This window comes from Manis pentadactyla, chromosome 1 (genome assembly GCF_030020395.1).
Source record: "Manis pentadactyla isolate mManPen7 chromosome 1, mManPen7.hap1, whole genome shotgun sequence".
Taxonomy (NCBI): Eukaryota; Metazoa; Chordata; class Mammalia; order Pholidota; family Manidae; genus Manis; species Manis pentadactyla.
Genome location: NC_080019.1, coordinates 206,523,642 through 206,547,844, shown reverse-complemented (window position 1 = coordinate 206,547,844; position 24,203 = coordinate 206,523,642). Strand labels below are relative to the sequence as shown.

Here is a 24,203-nt window from a genome sequence, read left to right as displayed (position 1 = left end):
TTTTTTATCAGTAAAATAGCAACGTTAACTTGAAATGTAGTGGGCTATACTTTATATTACTAGAGAAATTTAGGGTAGTCTTTTCTCCTCTTTATAATTCTTCACGTGGATTACTTCCATAGACTTGTCCGACTAAAATAGGAACCATGTAGTCCAAACCCTGGCCTCCATTCCAGTTTTCTCTACATGTACTACCACGTTGCTTCCTGTAAGGCAGACATCCTTTTTGCACACATGTTCACACACACACTTCACTTACCAGATAATTAGAAATCTCTTCATCGTGGCTTCTCCTGCTCCTATTACCTGCATCTTGCCACAGGCCCTAAAAAAATTTCTGGCAGAGATGGTGGGGTAAGGGGGACACATTTTGATCCCTCCCAAAGGTTTCAATAACCGCTTTGGCTCCCCAAACAGCTAATCTCATTTTCAGTAAGATCCAGCCAGCAGTAGGCTAGAGAGGAGGTGAAACATGGCACTGTACCTCTTGGCTGTACAGCTGCTCCACCTTATTTTCTGCTATTATTATCCCACAACGCCTCTCCCCAGCAAAAAAAAAAAAAAAACTAGGACAAAGGGGGAAAACTGGATGCGCTAATAAGAATTTTATCATGGTTAGGTTGTTTGTTTATATGTACTTACACACAAAGGTAATTTGTCCTATCAAAAGTCAGTAGTTAAAGATATTTTATAACTGAAGAATCTTCCATTTTTCTTTCTTGACAAACCATTTCAGATCCTTAGCCTTTATAGGGAAAAAAAAAAGTTTTTAAGCATATTTAATTTTCACTGGCTGTTCACACAATCATTATTTCCACCAGATGCTACCATGAGTGTTACTAGCTTGAAAAAAGGGAGAATCTCTTCTTCAATAGGTAATATTTGCAGTTTGTATTGGGAATTACTAATCTGTGTAACTCAGCTTTATGACTAAAATAACCTTTAAAAATTAGACTTTCTATATGTTTACCTCTTTATCTTAGTGGAAATTAATTTTTCAAATATAAATTTTTCATTCTTCAGCGTTCTTCAAGCTGCATAATGTTTTCATGCCTTCTTTTTCCCACAACACCCCACATACACCCTGCCAAGAAATTTTATTTTTGCTGTCTTTATTATTGTCTTCTGGTGCTGAGATTTTTCTCTTCCCCATTCCTGAAATGTGAAGACTCAAATAAAACCTGGTAATCTAACAAGGTGTGTGCACTGCTGAGTATATGTATACTAAGAGGATTATTGCATAATTCTTAGAAATTATGATCTGGTTAGGATGTTCCAGTATCATGTTAGCATATTTAATAATTTTGACACGTTAATTTGTTTCACCGGATGTCCAGATGGATGTCACTGTTTTGTGTTTGCACCCATTGTTTGTCATTCTGTATGAGGGTGGTATTTTCCTTTTTTCTCCATCTCCATGGTTTTTTATTCCTGCCCTGTTACGATCTTTGGCCTGTGTTGAAAAATTCTTTTTCCTTCTACCAACCTCTGTGCATGCCACGACACATACAGTTTGTACTCACAGCTATGTGAAGGAGAATGATCTGTAGTTAATAATCAACTGTTTGGGCATTCTTGGTATCTAAGGAAGATTTATTTATGAGGAAGAACCTGGAAGGACCTGTTAGCAATAAGACTACCTCTGCATTTATGTTAAGTTCTGCTTTATTAATGTTAGATGGTTGAGAGTTGACTTGTTTTAAACAAGAAACCAGGCAGAAAGGGAAGAATCAGTTGTAAATAGTTACTTTGAAAATAAATGTTTAGTATAATAACATTTGGGATAGAATCTAAAGAGCACTTAAAAAATTTTATTTCTAAATACAGAAGAGTTTAACCTGCTAAAATAAAGAGCAGTCCTTTTGAGGCAGTATTATTGATTGCAGGCTGAATGTAGCATTAGATAGTTTTATGAATACATAAATTTTTGTTTACTCAGTATCTATGGTACAAGCCACCATAGCCATGCAAGTTAAATATCTTTATGTTCACAGCCTGAAAATATTAGGTAGGATGACTTTTAAAAAAGTAAATAACAGGTCTGAAGAAAATACAGAAGCAAGTCCAATTTTTGAAGTCCCTTTTTAATTGTTTTTGTAATCGTTAGAGAAATTTAGTTTTTATTTGGCAGTTAGAATTTTAATGTCCTAACTTAATAATAGAAAGAAAGTTAAGAGTAGGTTGAGATGTCACTGCACATTTTAGGGTGAAGCTAAAATTGTGCCAAACTGTTAAGTATTTTCATATTTAGACTACTCTTATTGAAAAGAGTACCCAATATTTTAAAACCTTTGAAAAAGCATAAACCATTTCTAGATTCAATAGATAGTCACCTTATTGGTGGCACATCATATAAGCAATACTAAAAGCAAATATTTACTAAAAATCAAAAATATGAAGGTTATGCTAACATCATATATATGGAGCTCTGAAGTTACTGTATAGATTTACCACTTGGAACAAGTAGATAATAATGTTAACCCCAAGGCTTTTTACTTTGGAGCATGGTCTGGTTAGATGTTTTTACCTCACTCTTCCGTAACCCCTAGGCCTTTAAGATTTAAAGTATTGCTAGGAATAAGGTATCCATTCATAAATTGAGTAGGAGTTGGATTAGGCCATGTGTGGAGGCCCATGGGAAGACATGGATTTTTAGAGAAGTGAGGCTCTGGGTAAGTATAACTATCCTCTCCATAGTTTATCATGAATGGTTGGTGTGACGAGGAATGGCTGGAAGTTTGCAGAGTACACTGAGCAATAAGAAGAGAAGTAGATAAATTCCACTTTATGAAATAACTATGTCAGGTGAGAGAGATGAAAAGTATTTTTTTGTGTGTAGAATACATTTGTTTTTCTGAACTCTAATATTAGTGTTTCTATGGAAAACAGTTACCCAAAGGATTGAGTTGAGTATCTTTTGTAAAAATTATTTTTCATAATCTTTTATGGCCAGAGTGACCACGTTTTGGTTACCCTGAGACAGTCCTGATTTATGCCTACTGCATAATTAGTCATAGCACCCCTTTCACTCTTGAAAATGTTCCAATTTGGACCATAAATTATATATTCGCCCTAATTATAGAGGACTGGAATTTCTCATTACTATATAGCAATCTGGTTCTTTTATACAGCTCCTTGGATTGTCCTCTTGGCTAGGATTTATCTGCTGGCCCCTCTGAACACCTACCTCCACATGAGCAGGGCTTACAGTGCCTTTTTCCTTTTCTTCCAGTTGGTGGTGAGGGAAGTGATAGGTACAGATTTGATTGTCAATTTTTATTAGGAAAAATTTCAAATACAATAGAGGAAATAGAAAACAGGCTCTGCTTGGATTTTATTTAAACCATTCCATTTGATCAGTGTGTTGATAAGTTTGAGACTTTCTAATTTATAGGTTCTCTTTTTTCCCATTAGGTTAAGTTCTCTCTCTGAATTTTGGAGGTTGCATCTCCATGGTGTTATTTAACATACTCTGCTATTACATGACCCCCCCCACACCCATATTTCATGTAAACTAGTGATTAGATGAATTGCAAGAATATTTTTTATGAGTACTGTGCACTTCCATTAAGAGTTACATAATATTTACCTGTCTGTGTGATGTTAAGTAGTGGTTGATATTCATTGCCTAGATCAGCCATTCTTAAACTTTACTCTTAAAAATTGAAGGCCTTAAAGAGCTTTAGTTTGTGTGGGTTATATTAAGATTTACCAGATTAGAAATTAAAACAAAATTTTTAGATTTTCTGTAAATAGATGACAAATAAAAGAATTATTTATTAACTAATTTAAAAATAACGGTAGCAACCTGCTAATATAAATAATGTGGTTTCTATGAAGAAAACTATATTTCCAGTTTTTAAAAAACTGTCATTGTTTCACATGTTTGCAGATCTCTTATATCTGACTTAATGGAAGACAACTTTTCTCATAGCTGCTTCTGTATTTAATTGTTGTGATAAATTGTTTTGGTTGAGGACTGTGAAGGGTATCTGGCCCCATAAGATAACACAGCTGAAAGGGAAAAGACCTCACATACCCCCTGGAAGAATTTCAGGAACTTCAGAAGTTCTCAAACTACACTCTGAGAACAACAGGTCTGTATGCACTATGTCCTGTATGGTTGTGAAGTGATGATATTTTATCACTGCATTTATTTTGTATAATACGCCCCTCATTTATTATTTGGTCACCCTAAGATACAGTTTGAATACAAAAGACAAGATGAGTGCTTTGTTTTTCTCCTTACCAGTTTTCAAAATAATAGGTTGGTGACCTAGCAACCTCCAAAAGTGATCAATAAAAAAGTATTATTATTGTGTACTGGTGGTTTTAAAACATGTCTGATGTGTCCCTTTCAGTTATTATTTTTTACATTCAAATTGTTGCCCATTTGACTTTTGGCTATTAAGTACTTTTTCCTCATTCTCAATAATTTTCTGGTTGTTTTTTTTTAATTGATTCCTTGCTTTCTAGTATGGCAAGATGTTCCAGGACCATTTTGTACATTTCCCACCCCAAACCTGGAATTAATTCATTTCTGCAAAGCACTGATTTCTTGTAGTTAGAAATGGTTCTTAAAGACCATGGTTTGAGTGCTAGGAGTGTTCATTGCTCTTGGGTTAGTCTCTAGACCTTTTCAGTGGATACAACTAAAAAATGGTTTCTTTTCTACCCTCTCATTTCTTTTTTTAAATAGCAGTCGTTGGTATCTGATAACTTCCGTTTCAAATTCAGTATTACGTGACATTTACATAAATTTGATCTTCTTTTCCCCATGCCCAGAATCCTGTTTTCCACTAACACTGATGTAATTATACTCTTTGCATTGACCCACAGTATACACGTAACAGTTTTAGAATGGCAGAACAATATGATTACTGGAAAGTGAGTTGTTTGTTTTTGCCCTTAGAATCTATCCTGCTAAGGACATAGAGTCAAATAGCAATGTTTTAAAATCATTGAAACAGTTCTTTATGGGGGCATGCAACCAGCATGATACACAGTGAGGTTAATTTGTTTCACTTTCAGACTTTTCCGAGATGACTTTTTCTTTTATAATTACATAAAATATGAATACTAAGTGAAATTTACAAGTCTTCATATAGTCAGAGAAACCTAGCTTCTATGTCCCTATATGTCTTCTGTCCCTGTACGTAAGACTTGGCAGATTCTTCATGAATATTTAAAGTGATGCTTTGTCATAATACTTCTATCCAAACACAAGAAACATTTAAGTTAATTTACTAAAACTATCTGCTTACAGATTTTTCAGTAAGTAATAAGTATTTTAGGTCATGGAAAAAGGACATGAACTTTTCTGTTCTTCTAGAAATCAGAATTTCATGCCTTAATATAAACAGTCAAGACAAGAACCTTACTATGTCTGGTAAAAATGTCCTCAAGGTTCATCCGTGTTGTCAAAATGGCAAGCTTTCCTCTTCATTTTTTTAATGGCTGAGTGATACTCCATTGTAGGTAAATACCACATTTTCTTAATCCATTCTTCCTTCCACAGACATTGTTTCTATACCTTGGCTGTTAGGATGCTGCAACAGACATGGGAGTATAGATATCTCTAGTGATTTCATTTTCTTTAGATATATACCCAGAAGTAGGATTACTAAACCATTTGGTAGTTCTGTTTTTAATATCTTGAGGAACTTCCATAATGACTGTACTAGTTTATATTCCCACCAACAGTGTAGAAGGGTTCCCTTTATTCCATATCTTCGCCAACATTTGCCTGTCTCTTGTATCTTTTGCAATAACCATCCTAACAGACATGAGGTGATATCTCATTGTAGTTTTGGTTTGCATTTCCCTCATGATTAGTGATGTTGAGCACCCTTTCAAGGACCTGTTGGCCATTTTTATGTCTTTGGGAAAATGTTTGGTCAGGTTCCTTTACCCATTTTTAGTATTGTCTTTTTGTTTGTTTGCTATAGAGTTGCATGAGTTCCTTATATTTTTTGTGTGTGTTAACCCCTTATTGAGTATGTGGTTTATAAGTATTTTCTCCTGTTCTATAGGCTGCCTTCAAATTTTATTGATTATTTCCTTTATTGTGCAGAAGCTTTTCAGTTTGATGGAGTCCCACGTGTTTATGTTCGCTTTTGTTGCCTTTGCTTTTTGTGTTAAATCCAAGAAATACCAAGATTGTCAAGGAGCTTAATTGCGTATGTTTTCTTCTCAGAGTTTTATGGTTTCACATCTTGCATTCAAGTCTTCAATCCATTTTGAGTTGATTTTTGTATATGGTGTAAGATAGTCCAGTTTCATTCTTTGCATGTGGCTATTCACCATTTATTGAAGAGACTGTTCTTTCCCCATTGTATATTCCTAGCACTCTTGTTGAAAATTGACTGTATATGCATGGATTTATTTCTTGGCTCTCTAGTCCATTCCATTGATCTGTGTGCTTGTTTTTATGACAGTACCATACTGTTTCGACTGCTATAGCTTTGTGATACTATTTGAAATCAGGAAATGTGATGCTCCAGCTTTGTTGTTATTTCTCAAGATTGCCTTGGCTATTCAGGATTTTTTGTGGTTGCATACAAGGAATTCTAGGATTTTTTTTTTCTATTTCTGAAAAATGCCATTGGGAATTTGATAGGGAGTATATTGACTCTGTAGATCACTTGGAGTAGAATGCACATTTTAACAATATTCTCTCAGTCCATGAGCATAGAGTATTTTTCCATTCATTTGTGTCTTCAGTGTCTTTCATTAATGTTTTATAGTTTTCAGTATACTTCCTTGATTGAATTATTCATAAATTTGTTTTCTGGATTTTTTTGTTGTTGTCGGATGCTATGGTAAATGGGATTGTTTTCTCTCAATTTCTTTTCCAAAGTTTGATGTTAGTATAAAAAGTACAGCTGACTTTTGTATGTTGAGTTTTCCTGCAGTTTGGCTGAATTTTATTCTAACAGTTTTTTGGTGGAATCTGTAATTTTCTAGGTATAATACTATGTCATCTGCAAACAATTTTCCTTCTTTCTGATTTGAATGCCTTTTCTTTTTCTTACCTAGTTGCTCCGGTTAGGACTTAGAGTATATTTTTGAATAAGAATGGTCAGAGTTGTCCTCTGTCTTGTTACTGATCTTAAAAGCTTTCAGCTTTCCACCACTGACTTTATTACTTGTGGGTTTGTCATATATAGCCTTCAATATCTTGAGATACACTCCATCTATACCTACTTTGTTAAGAGTTTTTATCATGAAAGGATATTGAATCTTGTCATGCTTTTTCTGCATCTGTTGAGATGTTCCTGTCATTTTCCTTCATTTTGTTAATGTGGTATAACACATTTACTGAATTTTGTAGTTGAACCATTCCTGCATCCCAGAAATAAGTCCCACTCAATCAAGGTGTATGCTCCTTTTAATGCACTGTTGAATTCAGTATGTTAACATTTTGTTAGGATTTTTGCATCTATATTCATCATGAATTTTGGCCTGTAGTCCTTCCTTGTATTGTTCTTGTCTGGCTTTGGTATCAGGATAATGCCAGTCTTATAAAAGGAGCTTGGAAGTGTTCCTTCCTCATGAATTTTTTTGAAAGTTTTTTTTTTTTTTAACATTTCAGTATTAGAGCGTGACTTAGGAGTACTAAAATGAATTCAGATTGGCTGACAGTATTTTAGGTATAGAAATGGGAGTTCTAAGATTAGGAGGCCAAAACAGTGGGCTGAAGTTATCTTTCCCCTTTCCCTCAAAGCAAAACAGAACTAAGATTCACACATTTTACATTTTATTTTTTAAAAGAATCTATCTTTTAGAGATGCACGCTGAAATGTTTATGGATGCATGCTGAAATATGGTGGATATGTTGGTGGTGGTTGCTTTCAAATGGAGGAGAGGTAATAGATGAAACAAGATTGACTATGAGCTGGTAATTGTTGAAATAATGAGTAAATGAAGTTCGTAGTAAAGATTTACTTCTATACATGTTTGAAATTTTTCACAATACAAAATTTTAAAGTTTAAAATAAAAGTATAGACTTAACTGCTGTGGATCTTGTTAAAGCCAGCTCACAAACATGTGTTTCCATCTCTCTGTATTGATGCTACTTGCCCTTTGAGCCCACTTCCTCTTGTGACTATCACATGATGTTTTCAATAAGTGGAAAAATGGGGTGGCTACATAGGTATGTAATGAATTTATATTAAAAGGAAGTTTTGGTTTTTTAAAAAAGTCTATATAGACTCTGGAAAGCATTCCTGACAGGAGGATTGAGGAAGCAAATGGGTAAATTAACAGTATGTTCATTATACAATATACTTCATTTTATGAGATGATTGAATTTCTGAAAAGGTATCTTATAAATATTGGATCAGTGCCAAACATGATTGCTCTAAGAAATTTAATAATATATTTGACTAAGGTTATTCTGTGACTATTGGCAAATCTTAGGTGTTAGACTTGGCAAGTTACTAAAAAGATAAAAACTGTAGATTCCTCTGCTCCACTTCATATTATTGCATTGGAAGCAGGAAAGTGGTTTCTGTTTGCCTTATAACCTCTGTTTACTTCTCTGATATTGTAACCCTACATATAAAAAGTGTGGGTCTGCAATAATGCCAGTTATCTTGATAGGTTTCCTTATGAATGTTATCTCACCTGATTCTCAAAATAGTGCTATGGGGTAGTTTACAAATGAACAAACTGAAATCAGAGTGATCACAGAACTAGTAATAAGGTAAGTCCATATGAGTGAGTCCAGGATCTTTTCATTATGCCGTATCACCTGTCTTTTTTAAGGAGCCATTCACTTCCACCAATATAATTTGCCCTTTCCTTGCCTCCTGACTTTGGGTATTGCTACCCATTTGTAGTTTTGACCTTTTTTCTTCAGGAGTCTTTTGCTTGAAATTGGATAGGGCTCCTGGATCTGGGATAGAGAAAGGAAATGGACTTTTTATTGGGCACTGTCCCGTACTAGAGCAATTGTAACTCCAGCTTCCTTGGTTAAAAAAAAAAAGTAGTAGGCCTCTCCGATCACCCATACCTTACCATTCAGTCAGTGATGGCTTCCATTATCCCACAGTGGTTGCACCTCAGGAAAGTGTAGGGTATAGGACAGAGGCTGTGAATCCCTAGAATTTTTATCTGAATTTTTGTGTCTGTGTTTTGCTGAGGAAAAGGTTGATGGTCTTTATTGGATTCTCGTGGAAATGTATGATCATGCTTCAGAAAGGTTAAGAACTACAGGTACCCTAGGATTTGGTTCCTAAGAGAGCAAGATAGTAGACTGAGTTGATTCTTCTTCAGCCTGAAAAGGTAGCCCACCTGTCACTTACTGGGCCAACCAGCAAACCACTGCAGAGCCCATCTATGAATGTATATGTTTTCTTGTGAAGAAATGATCTGTGCATTCAGTTTTTATTTTTGAATATCCAAATAATTTTGCTACTGGAGATTGAAACCTACCTAGTTTTACTTTTATCAGCTTGGCCTAGATGCACACTGAAGCTGTGCTTGGTAAACTCAGTGATTTTTTTTTTTCCAAAGAAAAATACATTTTAAAAAGGAAATGAAAAAAGGAATGTATTAAGAACAGGTCTGGAAGTCAGATGTCTTCTTAAAGGAATTTATATTTTGGTAGAATAAGGAATGGTGACAAAAGCTCCCAAACATTTGTCTTTAAAACTTACTTTGGCTTGTAGCCAAATATTAATAGGCTGCATTTCATAGTAGTAGACTGATAGGTACTCTCAAGGAAGAGATTAGGCAAATACTGTCCCCTTTGAGTAGTTCACCAAAGCAAGATTGGTAGGAATTCGTGTAAGTTTGTATGCTCAAATAATAGCTAAGAAATACCAAGTTTGAAATCTGCTAGAAAAATGGTAACAAGTTAATTATACCCAGGATCAGTTTTTGTATTGATACTACAGCAGATGGACTGCCTAATGGGTTTCCTTCTTGCTTTCTTATACAGATGGAGGAAGAGTTGGGATTTAAAACATGAAACGCAATCTTGAATCTTAGTGGATTCTTAAGAAATCCTAAATCCATTGAAGAGCCATCGGTCGTGTGATTTTTGCTTGTAGCACTCGGGTGAGCGTGAGGGGCGTCATTGCTTTAATGGGGCTTCATGGTGGTTTGCCCCAGGGGGTGGGGGGTTACCTTTTTAGGCAGGGATCTTTTCTCCTTTTTTGTCACCCTTAGTAAGTAACTGGTATATTTACCAGGGAATAAATTGTTTAGCCTTCTCATGGCTAAGTCGATAATGGTCCTTAAGGACATAAAATGAAAGGGTCTTGTGTAGAAATGTTGTCAATTCTCCATAATTACTAGTCTTGGACAGTGGTATTTTGTGGGCCAGGAGCCCCAGTTGCAAAGGATCTAATAATGGGTTACCAAATTCATAGGTTTTTGGGGTTTTTTTTTTACTATATTTTCCTAATAACGAATAAAATTTTTGTACCTTTTTGAGGCTATAAGTCTGAGAGCAAGGTGTCAGCAGGCTTGGTTTCTTCTGAGGCCTCCCTCCTTGGCTTGCAGATGGCTCCTGCTACTCTTCACATGTACATCCCAGGCACATCCATGGTATCTCTGTGTGTGTCCAAATTGCCTCTTACAAGAACACTGGTTATAATTGGGTAACAGCCTCTTCTTTTTTAAACTGAGGTATAATTTATATATAACATTATTTAGTTTCAGGTGTACAGCATAATGATTTGATGTTTTCTTACACTGCAAAATGATCACCACAGTAAGTTGTGAAAATCGTCACTTTACATAGACATAAAAAATATTTTTCCTGTGATGAGAACTTCTAAGATCTACTCTCTTAGCAACTTTCTTTTTTTATTAAGGTATCACTGATATACACTCTTATATGAAGGTTTCACATGAAAAACAATGTGGTTACTACATTCACCCATATTATCAAGTCCCCCCTATGCCCCACTGAAGTCACTGTCTATCAGTGTAATAAGATGCCACAGAGTCAGTACTTGTCTTCTCTGTGCTACACTGTCTTCCCCGTGACCCCCCCATACATGTGTGCCAATCATAATACCCCTCAATCCCCTTCTCCCTCCCTCCCTCCCCACCCACCCTTCTCCATCTCTCCCCTTTGGTAACTGCTAGTCCCTTCTTGGAGTCTGTGAGTCTGTTGCTGTTTTGTTCCTTCAGTTTTGCTTTGTTGTTAATACCCCACAAATGAGAGAAATCCTGTGGTACTTGTCTTTCTCCACCCAGCTTATTTCACTGAACATAATACCCTCTGGCTCCATCCGTGTTGTTGCAAATGGTAGGATTTGTTTTCTTATGGCTGAATAGTATTCCATTGTGTATATGTACCACATCTTCTTTATCCATTCAGCTACTGATGGACACTTAGGTTGCTTCCACATCTTGGCTATTGTAAATAGTGCTGCGATAAACATAGGGGTACATATGTCTTTTTGAATCTGAGATCTTGTTTCCTTTGGGTAAATTCCTAGGAGTGGAATTCCTGGGTCAAATGGTATTTCTAGTTTTAGTTTTTTGAGGAACCTCCATACTGCTTTCCACAATGGTTGAACTAGTTTACATTCCCACCAGCAGTGTAGGAGGGTTCCCCTTTCTCCGCATCCTCACCAGCATTTGTTGTTCCTTGTCTTTTCCATATTGGCCATCCAACTGGTGCAAGGTGATATCTCATTATGGTTTTAATTTGCATTTCCCTGGTAATTAGCAATGGGGAACATCTTTTCATGTGCCTGTTGGCCATTTGAATTTCTTTTTTGGAGAAGTGTCTGTTCATATCTTCTGCCCATTTTTTAATTGGGTTATTTGTCTTAGCAACTTTCAAATACGCAGTATAGTATTATTACCTTCAGTCAGTGATGTACATTTCATCCCCATCACTTATAACTGGAAGTTTCTACCTTTTGATCCCTTTCACCCACTTTCTCCCAACCCCTACAGTTTTTGCACTTCTAAAATGTATCCTCTTGCCCAAAAATTGAAACTCACTACTCTAAAGTAATTAGTAGTGGTCAGCTAGAGATTTGTCAAAATCTGGGGTATAAGACTTAGAAAAATAATAATGTGTCTTGGTTTTTATATTGGTTACCAAGTACTAGAAAAGGGAATAGATGCAGTATTCAAAAACCAAAATGCTCAGCATTTAGAAGTACTTTACCCAGGAAAAAATAAGTTTGTAAATAGAAGATGCTTTAACAAAAAGGGAAAATAGCACATAAATCCTAAGATGCGTTGTAGTTCACTCCACTATTCGGTGCTAGAATACTGGACTTTGCTTAGGGTCAAACTCTAATATGACAGGAAAATTGACAGAGATGACTAAAGGAGACAATAAAATGACTGGGAAAATTTAGCATGATATGTCATCGTGATTATATTTTGCTTAAGAGTTAGAGCAGTTTGCCGGTTATATTCATTATCTAAAAAATACTTTTTTATCAGTGTCCTGGGGCTAATTTATTTTAAGTATTAATTAATTAATGAGAGTTTTGGCTCAAATAGAGCTAAGATGTTTACCGAAATTGGATCAAAGATGAGCATCTGTGTAAAGGTTTTTAAATAATTTTTCATATTATATCCAGGGAAAATTTTTATGATCCATAATGTTTTTCTGATGTTTTGCATGATGGGAACTCTTGAAATTCCTGGGTCTCAAACAGACCACTTGCTAATTGGTCTGGAGATGTTCATCCTCTTGGGCTTGTAGGGAAATAATGCACTCATCATTCCAAAGATTTAATTTTACTCAGTTACCTACTGTGTGAGTAAATACAGGCTAATTTTTTCTTAGGAAAAACAATGTATATCAGTGTTCCTTTGAGTTGATCTTTGTCTTCCGTAACTGTTACTTTTTAAATTACAAAATATTCTGAGTTTAATTTTATTGTTATCAATACAGCTTATGATGAGTAGCTTGGTAATTGAATGTGTAGTGGTGTATGTTTTGCCTTGGGCCTGTTTTCCACTAACTGGACCTTAAGATATGTGTGTTTTATGCTTCAGATAAGAGTCATCCATACACATCCCAAATGTTTTCATTCTGAGAAACTGCTCTCTAAAATAAGAACAGCTGGTCGTTACCTCAGTATGAGCCATTGTTTGTGAGATATAAGTCTTTATCTTAAATACACACATTAATAGAATGCCACACCTACTTTGGGGTTTTTCTGTTGCTTTTTCTCCCATTTTTATTTATTGGCATATAACATATATAGGAATGCTATGTTATAGCTGTGAGTCACGTGTATATTTGCAGTTAGCTTTGCTATAAGGAGAAATACGCATTCCCAAGAACACAAGTGTTATTATCAACAAGCTCATTTTTAAAAAGTTGTTTACAGCAATTTTTTTTCTTAAGAAAAAATGATGAGGATGTCTTTAATAGCCACAATTATAAGACCTAAACATTACTCAGCAAATCTATCAGTTGACAGATTACATTAAGCTCTATATCCATCTTACCTTTTACCAAAGAGCAGTGGCCTTTCTTTCCCTATTACCATCATCAGTCATTATAAGCAGACTCCTCTCTCCACTCAGCAGGTGTGATATATACAGCTGATATTTCTGAGATTTGCTGTATATTAATCCTGTGGAAGAGGAAAAGTTTACAGAAAATAAGATTGGTCATGAGTTGTTGATTGTTGATTAAAGCTGGGTAAGGTCCATGAGTTGCTTACAAGATTTTCTGTGGTTTTGTATGTGTTTGGAATTTTTCATAAGGTTTTTTAAAAGATGCAAAACATAGCATATCAAACATGATAAATAGTGTGAACAAAATTTTGAAGAAGAAACAGATTAATAGCTAGTTAACAAAGAAGATCTTATTTCACTCAGGCAAAGGTATTTGAATAAGCATTGGGGAGCCTTGATAGACTCCTACTAGTGGAAGGAATGGTAATGATCAAAGTTATGCTCTAGAAGGTTTTAACATCATTTAAGATTGAAGAGTAGATTGGAAGCTTGAGAACCCAGAAGTAGAGAGACCAGTTGATAGTGCAACCTTGAAATCGTAAGCAGGTGAGGAGTGTTGGTGAATGGATGGATGAGAGTCTGTGGAATATTTTAAAGGAGAAAAAATAGCTCTGCATCCAGGCTGTCAGCCAGGTGAAAAAGTACAGTGCCAGCACAGTGAAAAGTAGAGGTGTTTTGCCTCATATGTCCAGAGCTTAGATTTGGACCATGTGGGCATCTTGTGTTATAAGACAATATACCAAATGAATTTGTAGCTACAGTACAAATTAGAGTCTATTGGATCTATCTTCTAGTAAATCAGTATTGACAACCTTCTTATAGTTTCAAACTTCCTTCTCTTTCTAAGAGTAGCTAAAAATGAAGGCATTATATTTTATATACCAGGGCAGAACTGTTAGAACAACGTTTTGATAATCTGTTTGAAACCAAATAGCTCAAATCTTCTAGATTACTTGAATTTTTCAGCCAGAGCCCTACAGATGCCAGCTAGATTACAGATGGCTAGCATAATTTGTTTTTCATTAGTGAAAGGGGAAATTCAGAGCATGGTGCATTCTATTAAAAGAATTAAAAGTTATCTCATGGGACAACTACAAGAAAATACTTTGGTTCTGAACGAGTCCTTTATCTAGGTTTTATTTTGAAAATCCTAGCCCAAATTTAGTGAAATTAGATCTCCTACCTCATGTATGAGAATTTTAGAGGACAGTATTGCATCCAATCAGTATTAAAAATAAGTCACAAATGGTTGAGAATTACAGTTAACTTTCATTTTAGGGTTTTCTTTTAGAATGTAGAGTCTTAAGTAAAATAAGAATTGAAATTATTTTAAACCTTTCAAGAAAATGTAGCCTTCCCACTGTGTTTTTGAGAGTGTAAAATGGTTTTTAACTTTCTGGATGGTGGTTTGGAATCACAAATAAATATGCCCATGCCATTCTAGCAGTTTCATTTTTAGGAATGTGTCCTAAAGAAATGCTTGTGCACGTGTATAAAAAAAAAAGACATAGGTACACAACTGTTCAGTGCAGCATAGCATATATTACGGAAAATTAGCAGCAATCTAAACATCCTCCTGCAGAGGACTGACTTAACTTATAGTAGACTATGATAGAATACTATGCTATCATTTAAAAGGAAGAAGAGGAATGTGATTTGTACATATGCATACAGAAAGATGTCCAAAACTCATTGCTAATGAACAAAGCAGATTACAGAACAGTAGGATTATCACCTTTATCTTTAGAGTATCTTTGGGAAGTGAAATTGTGTGAGAATTTCACTTCTTTTTATCCTTTTGAAGTGTTTTCATATTTTTATGAACATTTATTGTTTTCATAAGAAGTTAAAAATAAAGGTACAGCTGTTGGTCAGGGAGGGCAACCCTGTTGTGAATATGAGAATTATTAAGTTTTAAATCCCTTTATTGCTATATACTTAGCTCTCTTCTGCCAAATAATTGCAGCACAAGTATGGTCAGGTTCGGTTCTGTATTTGGAGGGTTCTTGCTCCCCATTGCCCTTCACTTTTAATAGAACTTGCTGAGACCAGTTGATAAACAGTTTAAGAGATTTATAAAACAATCTTTCTTAAAAGACTCCTGTGTCTCTGGTAAACTAGAGTGGTTTCGTGTTTTTTTTCTTTGAAGGGAGGGTGTTGATTTCTCTTCGGAATAACTCATTAACTGTAGAGACACACTTAAAGAAAATTTTTTTTTCCTCCATGGCTCTGAAAATGCGGTACTTGGCACACAGGCAAACCTAAAGAGTTTCCAAATTGCCTACCTTCTACTTTAGATAAGAGAAACACCTTAAAGTCGCACTAAATATAGTTTTTATGCATAGTACTTAACTCAAATCATACTTACTGAATGAATGGGGAAAAATTGGCCTATCTAGATCCCAAGAGAGCCAGGAATTTTAATCTGAACTTGTTTGTCTGACATAGCACCAGTAGAAATTGGTGCTTAACAATAATAATAAATTTGTTTTAATTTAGATGTTGCTATCTAAAGTAAGTAGTAATTACTTTAATAAATAAAAGCTATACATTAAAATCTTGATTTTCCTTCTGAACTCTACCACTGTGTGTATGATTTCTTACGGTAGCTCTTTTTTTCCTCTGTCAGGTAATACCTTAGACTGTAAACTTAAAACTCCTTAATTTTTTATCAACTGGAGAAATACTGCCTAAACTTCTGAAAGTACAGTGTATTAATGCCTCATAACTGTGCATGATCCATTTCTTCTGGAGTAGGGAAATGTTCCCATTTCAGGATTTGAAAATGAAAAAGGTCTGGAGCAGAACAAAACAAACCAAGAGGCCTGAGAGGCTCTTTTCCCATGTAGTGTGTTATAATGGCTCTAAGGCATGCTCTGAAACTCCAAACACAGTAGGCCAGAACCTTCAGACAGTGTTGAGAATATAGCTCTTTATATAGAAGAGGAAAATCAAAGTTCTTCCAGGCTATCATCATCTGAATTTAATACTTTTGAGCCCAAAATTTCTCAATTCTTGTTAAGGATAGAAAGAGCCTCAGCATCCTTGCATAGGTAAAATAACTGTTTTGTTGTTAAATGAGTTGTATATACAGTATTTCCTTTTCTTCAGTGTCAATTTAAGATTGTAATTTAGTTTTTTAAATATCAGCATGTACTCTTACCTGCTACCACTCCCCCTCCAAGTACAACTACATATGTCTTGTCCTCTATCATATTGCTATTATTGAAAGTTTTCATAGGGAAAGGAATTCTTAATATGGACTAAAATAGGATTTTTTTAAAATTGGGCTTTAATTACCTCCTTTTCTACTGAATTTAGAGCTTTTATAGACACTGGTTTATTGTGCCAAGCCCAACAGCCCCTAGAGGGAGTATAAATTAAGGCAAAGGAACCAAGGAATAAACAAGTGTTGCTGGAGAAGTGGTGGGAGAAAAGGAAAACTTTATCTTGGCTCTAAATTTCTAAGTCATGATATTTCTTTAGTCACTCCTAATTGTTTACCCCAGTATTTCTCTTTTCGTCTCTCTTCAGCCTTAAACTTTTCCTAGAACTTTTGCCTATATTAACTTACTTCAGGTTGTAAGACTAACTTACAACTTACACTGTCCCAATTACATGAACTTTTCACTGAATTTCTGAGCACTTTCTCTTTTGAGTTCATCTCTTATTTTCCAGTAATTCTCATTTCTTCTAATGCTTACCACTTATCTACATTTTTTTCTTCATGTTTCCCACATACCCTCTTCTCACATTGTCTACTGTAGCATAATTGAAATACATACTGTTGGAGAAGGGTGAAAATAATTCTTAGCCACATTTAGGTTATTCATAGCAGCTCCTCTTCTCATATATTTAAAGGTTCTATAGAGCTGTTTAAACTCATTTGCTGCACCCTTATGCACCTGTGAGTCAGCAAAACAAGTACTATTCTTTCTATTGTACAGATGAGGAAACAGACTTAAAGACATTGCATTACCCAGTGCCAGGATTCGTAGGAATTTGGAGCAGGAAGAAACCCAGTAAAGATTTTACTTGGAGGAATTTAAGGTTTATCTATAAAAAGTGGTATTTTTCTGAGACCACCAAACTAATTAAGTTGTAGGCTAGACCTCAAATTTCCTAACTCCTCATAATACAGTACTTTTTCCTAGCACTGTTTTTCAGTTGAGTTGGAGATATAAGATAAGCACATGATGGCAACTGCCTCATCAGTCCTCAAACAAGTTGGTCATGTAGATAAAATAAATATCATGTAGATATATTTGCATTTTGAACGGTTTAAAAATTAAGTTGAGGGTACTCATACAAAAAAATCCTTATAATATTTATCATCTCTCCTTTTTACTGTTTTGTAAAGTCATTAAAAAGAGGTTCAGAAATTGAATGTTAAAATTAATGGCTTTTTTTAAAACTCTTACTGAAAATGTTGCTGATTTTTTTCTCTTAGCTGAGCTAAATTTATTCATTTATTAAAACTATTAAAGATATTTTTTTTGTTTCAGAGCTATTCTGTATTTCAGTTAATTTTCATTATTTAATAGTTTAAATAGAGGGATGGTAGACACTGGGCTGAATATATTGATTTCATTGTATATCTTAGATGCCTTCTTTTTAGTGAATCCCAGTTTAAGGGTTATGCTCTCTAAAGGAAGAAATTTGGTTAATTGTGGCTCTGGCTAGTTGGAGCTTAGAGAACTGAGGTTTGTTGTATGCAGGCTCTTTTATTTAGTAAGTGACTGGGGGTCCTAATAATATAATAGTGCTGTGGTAACAACCTGAAATCAAAGCTCTGAAAAAGAAACCAGGCCTAAGAGATGAGGAATTTGGGGGGGATTTTTAAATTGAGAATATTTTAAGTTAAAATCTCAAATAGTCGATTGGGGCTAATAGGATGAAAGTAATCATTAACCCTCTTAAAAGATACTGTTGCCCTTGAGAAAAGTGGGCATTGCAAATTGTGATGATACTACTCAACCTAGCTTTTATGGCAGCCTAAACAAGAAGAGATTTTTCTCTTTTCTCTAATACATGCCTGCTTTTAACATGTTTTCACCTAATTTCAAAAGTATCTGTAAAACACAAGTTTTTGGCCCTGAATTATTAGTGGGTGTGCATATTTGTCCTTACTTTGAAATCTCATAATTGAACCATAGATTCCAGAGAGGTTCTCATACTTAAAGAAGCCAATACCTCCCAAAACATTCTCATGAGAGTAAAACAAAGTAGGTGTAAAACTTCAGTGTACATACCCAGCTGTGATTATGCTTAGACAATTATATTAATAACAGTAAAAATGCTCTTTAGTGTTTTGTTTAAAATTTAATGATGACTGGTAGATACTGCGAAGCCAAAGGAATTAGAAGAAAGGGACGTTTTGGGGAAATAGCTTGTTGATATATATGTAAATATATATTCACTTACATGTTTTGTCAGAAACCAAAATTGAGGAAGAAATTTGGTTTTCTGATGGTTTGAGGAGAGAGTTGATCAGCGATTTGCTCCTTGGCTGAGTTGCTGTCTGCATAGGCTGTTAACAATTGTTTCTCTGGCAGCAGATCTTGCTCATCAGGATTGCATCATTTCTGGGAGAATGGCCAAGGTCCACAGCCTCAGTACAAAGACTGTCTGAAGCATATGAGGCTTGTTCTCTCTCTGAAGCGGCACTCCTCTTCCTGCCAGTACTCTTCACAGGATTACTGAAGCAGACTTGTTCTGAATTTCTTTCATTGGATTGGTTGTTTATTGGACTCTGGTCTCCCAGCTGCTTCCGGCTCACCTGGCTGATGCAATTTCTTTTTCTGAAATCTCTATTGGAATTGTTCTGAAAACACTTTTGTCTGTTTTCTCTGAGAGTGACCAGGCATATCACACAGGTCTTGTGCTTTCAGCAAGTCATACAGAGACGAGACTGTCAGAATGACAAGTACAGAGACTGTTGATCATTTCTGAACCCAATTAGAAAGACACGGGTAATTATAAACATTTCTAGCATGTTCTATTTAACCTTTTCCCTAAAAACTGTATGTAAATCATGACTTCCTAGAGCACTCAGCACTGAGCTGGGCTGGTTCTGCTTCTGAGTCCAAGAACTTAACTGGTGTTCCTGTGGATTCCAGAGGATGTGAAAATGACGCTCTGACGCCTTCTTCTTCCTCTTCTGTGTACTCATACTTACTTCTCCATTTCCTCCTTCCTTTCTTTTCTTTGATGTTTGTTGTTCCTAAAAGTGCCTACATGCCTTTTATTTTTATAATTCCAAGTATGCTCTTTAAAAATTCTCTCTAAAGAGTGTAGCTTATCTCCAATTAATAAATTATAAATTTATAAAGTACATTTCTTCTCTGATGCTTGGTAGCTGAAATCCCATGAATAGCTCCCTCCGCCTATGTGGTAGGTCAGCATTTCAGGTGTCAATGCCTCATTCTGGTTCATATTAAATTTGGCTTTTCCCTCCACAATTCCTGGATTGTCACCTATTTTGCTTTCTGTTTTGGAGGGCAAAAAGTTTGCTAAGGCTTTTTTTCCACTTTTCCATTATGGAGTTAACCACAAATAGAATTGACTCCCTTTTGTCACTCACTTTTCTATAGTGCCTACAAGAGGATAGATGGGTTGGTGGAAGCATGGGAAGAGGGGCATAATAGGAACTTGTACTTTAATAAGTGATAGTCCTCTGACTGGGAAGTAGATTTGACATTTAATTAAAGAAAAGCCTCAATTTGGGAAGGGATCAGTGGAGAAGAAAAGCCTCTCCTAAGAGAGATAAAAAGAAGGAATCCCTTAAAAAAGGAGAGCGAATTCTAATTGGAAGGAAGGAGAAGGATCACCCAGTGACATATTAAGTATTTACCACTTCTTGAGTCAAATAAAGGTCATTTCCTTTTCCAACTTTTATTTAGGTTCTGGCTTTACAGGAAAATGGGATATAGAGGTTAAAGGACAAAAATACAGTACTAGATGGAACACAGGATGGTAAACAAGGCAGTATACAAAAATGAAACAGAATTACCATTAAAACATTCTATGTGTCCATCAGTGTTACTACTATCTATTCTAATTGGTATCTCAACTTTTTCTAGGTCTTCAGAGCTACTGGCAGATAATTTTGGGGGACTTCATATTCAGAGGTCTATAAAAAGGTGACTGAGCCAAATCTTTTGTTTTAATTTTAATATTTTAATGAATACTAAAAATCATTTATTGAGATAATGGTGACAATAATTCATTCAGCAAATACTTCTCAAACACCCTCTGTGTGCTAGGCACTATTCTGGAAATTGGGACTATAGCAGAGGATAAAACACAAAAATCCCTGAACTCATAATTTATATTCAGGTAGCAAGAGGCAGACAAATCAACAAGTAAAAGATATCTTAAAATTGTTCTACATAGAGACACAGTTAATTCTTATCACTGTCTCTAGGACACATCTCCAAATTATGTGATAAATTAATAACTGCTGTAACTACTAACTTGTTAAACTATACTAGAGTCTGCTGTTTGGCTTATTAAACTAATTATAGTAAGAAAATATTGCATGTATATGATCTGTTAAAAGTTCTTCAGTTAATATATTTCATAGCTAAATTTTGCACAGTGATATTTAGAGAAGGAACTAGTCTCAGGGTTATATGAGAAATTTGGTTCTGTCATTTTTTGAATTAAGAAGCCCCAGTATTATCCAGAACAAGATGGCTGAGTTAACCTGTGATAGTGGCCTTTATGAGCAGAGTGGAGGGGCCCTGTTAAACTAGACAAAAGAAAATGGAAGAAATTTCATGAATGAAATTCAGAATTAACTGCCTACTGTTTCTTGAAGTTATTTATCAACTATTCATATTAGCTGGATTGGGATTTCAATAAGGAATGTATTAATCATTAATCATTACAGAGATAATATCTGAAGTAATTTTTCCATCTTTTCCTTTTAGTACATTTTTTTTTAATTACTCAGAAAAATAACAATATCAGCTAAGGTTTGTAAGTTGTCTTTTATATGTAAGTCTACAGTTTTTTATGAGCGTATAATTAATAGTAATGTCTATGACAACGGATTTTTAATGGTGTGGAGTAACTCTTGTCTTACTGAAAGTAAAACATGATTCAGATTCTGGTATTGATCGGGCAGTGTGATCATTATCAGACTGTGTTCTGATTATCAAGCCAAGCAGTTTCTAGGCTTTTTTGTTTGTTTCTTTCCTTTTAAGTTGAATTACCCAGTGATAAAATTAGAGAAAGAGTTGTAACCAGTAATCTCCAATATTTATTTCCTTTTGAGCTTATTTGATAAGTGTTCTCTCTTCTGTCATTTATGGATTTTATTTCAGTTTCTGAGAGGCTTGTATAAGTCTTTAGGTATATCGTTAGGGAAAGGAAACATGTAAGATGAGCCCAAAGGCAGAAAGTTTTATTAGTTACTTACTTCTTTTAGAGGCTGTGAGGAAGCAGCAGATAGGAAGATTTGCCCTTTTCATTTCAATCCCAAGTCTAGCAGTATGTCACCTCCAGCTGAGCAGAAATGGGTGTATTGCCACACCCAGATTTGAAGTGAAGAGTCCTAGATCCATTGGTGAGATCCAGCTCTTTTGAAGTAGAAGTGCCAGAGAGAACTGCTTAGTTTGTAGCTGTTCTAGCCTTCTAAAATGATGACACAAAGGAGTAGTACTATCTTTATGCATTCTAAAAAATCTTTGCCTGGTGCACTGTTCACAGTTGGTTTTCTTTAACCCACATTAGTTTGGTTCATATGTCAAAATATGATTTAAGCATCTCAGATCTACCATTTGAAATTTGCATTAATCCCCTGGATTGACTCAATATCATACACCTTTCATTCCATTTTATTTCTTAATATAAATAATCATTTGACTTTTCTGCTGTCTTATTTGTCTTACCATGAATCAGTGTTTCAGTCATGGCTCTTCTTATAGTCTTTTTTGCAAAAATCTTTATTAACCTGGGTCTTTAACATTCACACTGACTTTCTTCCCTTCAGCAAAATGCTTCTTGTTTCATCATTTTAATGTTTTTTAACATTAATATACAACTACTGTAAAATCATACAAGTACACTTTTTCCCCTTTGAATCATACCTCCGAACCTCTTAATTTACTTTTTGCTTTTTACACTTCAGTAATTTGTGATCTTTTCTGTCCCCAAATTCAGTGGCTGTGGTCACCAATAGAAGATATCCTCATAATTTCCATAGAAAATTTTCTAATGTTTATCATGAAACTGTATTCTTTGTGGTTTATATTTTTATGCATACCTAGCAGTGGGTATTACCTCACAAAACACTTGATAAGATAATAGCCTCTTCTCCCAAAATTATAGCTAAAATAAAATGGTGTAAAAGAAGGAAAAGTGTTCTATGACAAAAGAAGGCAGTAAGAAGCAGCTGAATCCTATCAAATAAAAACAAATTGATCTCTTGAATTTAATTTGGAAGAAGTCACATTATTGGGTGCCAATAAAATTACATTTACTTGTGACCCAGAGTTTTAAAAAGTTTAAATGAAGGTCTTGAATTGTTAAAGAATTTAATTAAAGTGTGATATTTCTATTACCCATCAGATACCTTAACTTGTTAGGTAGGTTCTAGGCTGCCAGAAGATTTTGTTTGATGAGTGACTGTAGAGTGGAGGAGATGTGCTTTTAGTGTGAGCTGGACAGACAATTACTTTTTTTATCTGAAAAGAAACAAAAAAAATTTTTAATAGAAATGGAAAGCATACCTTTTGTTACCTTACTTTGTGGAACATGATCGCAGTAAGGAGTACACAGTAACATGAGATAACGTGTAAATGCCTTGCTGTACTTAATTTGTATTTCTCCCTTAAAAAAGCCTTGTTCAAAAATGGAAAAATATTCAGTAGCATTTAGGATAAATTTAAAGAACTATCTGGTTACTAGTATTTTCCTTTTCTGTGGCAGGATTCCTCATGTCCATAATATGTTGGTTGAGGCTCTGCAGCTCACCCCCACTCTCAGAGTGGCCAGTCTCCATTAATTGGACCCCGTGATTTCCACTTTCTGCTGTGTTGGACGTCATGAGCATTGCAATCCCTCTGGGAGTCACCACACCAGATACATCCTACTCAGATATGGCTGCTGGATCAGAGTAAGTGCCACTTCCTAGGTAGTAGGTGTATTACCAGTTTGTGTGGAGACAGTTTTCTTATGGGCATCTAAACCCTAGCCTAGCCCACTGTAAATGATTCTAGACCTTTCCCTTTCCCCCATAGAAGTTAGAGGGGAAAAAAATTAGAAAGGGGAGGAAAAGAAGTTGGGGGATGGGGTTTCTGAGTAAATCATGGAATTAAATTTGCAAAGTAGTGATTACATTTTCTTTTGTTTTGATGGGTGGGGAAGATTGAAATAAAGTAGGTGTCACTACCTGCTTCTGTGGAGTTAATGATTATTCTCGTGGATGGAGATAAGGAGTTCTCTCCAACTGATTTTCCTTGAAGGCCTCTTCCTATGTACTTCTCATTTCCTAGAGTAAAGGGGCTGAAACTTTATATGGGCCATAATCTTCTGTTAGACCTTCTGACATTGGGGGTAGAAAACGTGGAAAGCCGTGTCATCTGTTTTTTTATAATATTTATTGCCTAGAAAGAGGACCTTCAGAATCAGTGGTACCAAACTTTTTTTTCAGCTAAGAGCAGCTTTAGGAATTCAGAATTTGTCGAAAACCCAATCCCTAAAATAGACTCTCAGTTCTTGAAGAATTTAAATACCA

At 35.2% G+C, this 24,203-nt stretch overlaps 1 protein-coding gene across 9 annotated transcripts in view; it reads left to right on the top strand.

The window, feature by feature from the left end:
- The window catches only part of SETD5 (SET domain containing 5), a 74,803-nt gene that overhangs the window by 6,650 nt on the left and 43,950 nt on the right, over window positions 1-24,203 (top strand). For 3 of the 9 annotated variants that reach the window (XM_057507007.1, XM_057507008.1, XM_057507011.1), the window contains exons 2-4: window positions 9,948-10,066; window positions 20,542-20,601; window positions 23,396-23,582. In XM_057507007.1, coding sequence (XP_057362990.1) covers window positions 23,512-23,582 — 71 coding nt within the window. In that variant the 5' untranslated portion in view covers window positions 9,948-10,066; window positions 20,542-20,601; window positions 23,396-23,511. Of the gene's footprint in view, window positions 1-9,947; window positions 10,067-20,541; window positions 20,602-23,395; window positions 23,583-24,203 lie in introns of those variants that run through there. The other 6 variants (XM_057507014.1, XM_057507012.1, XM_057506973.1 and 3 more) reach the window with 4 other exon arrangements.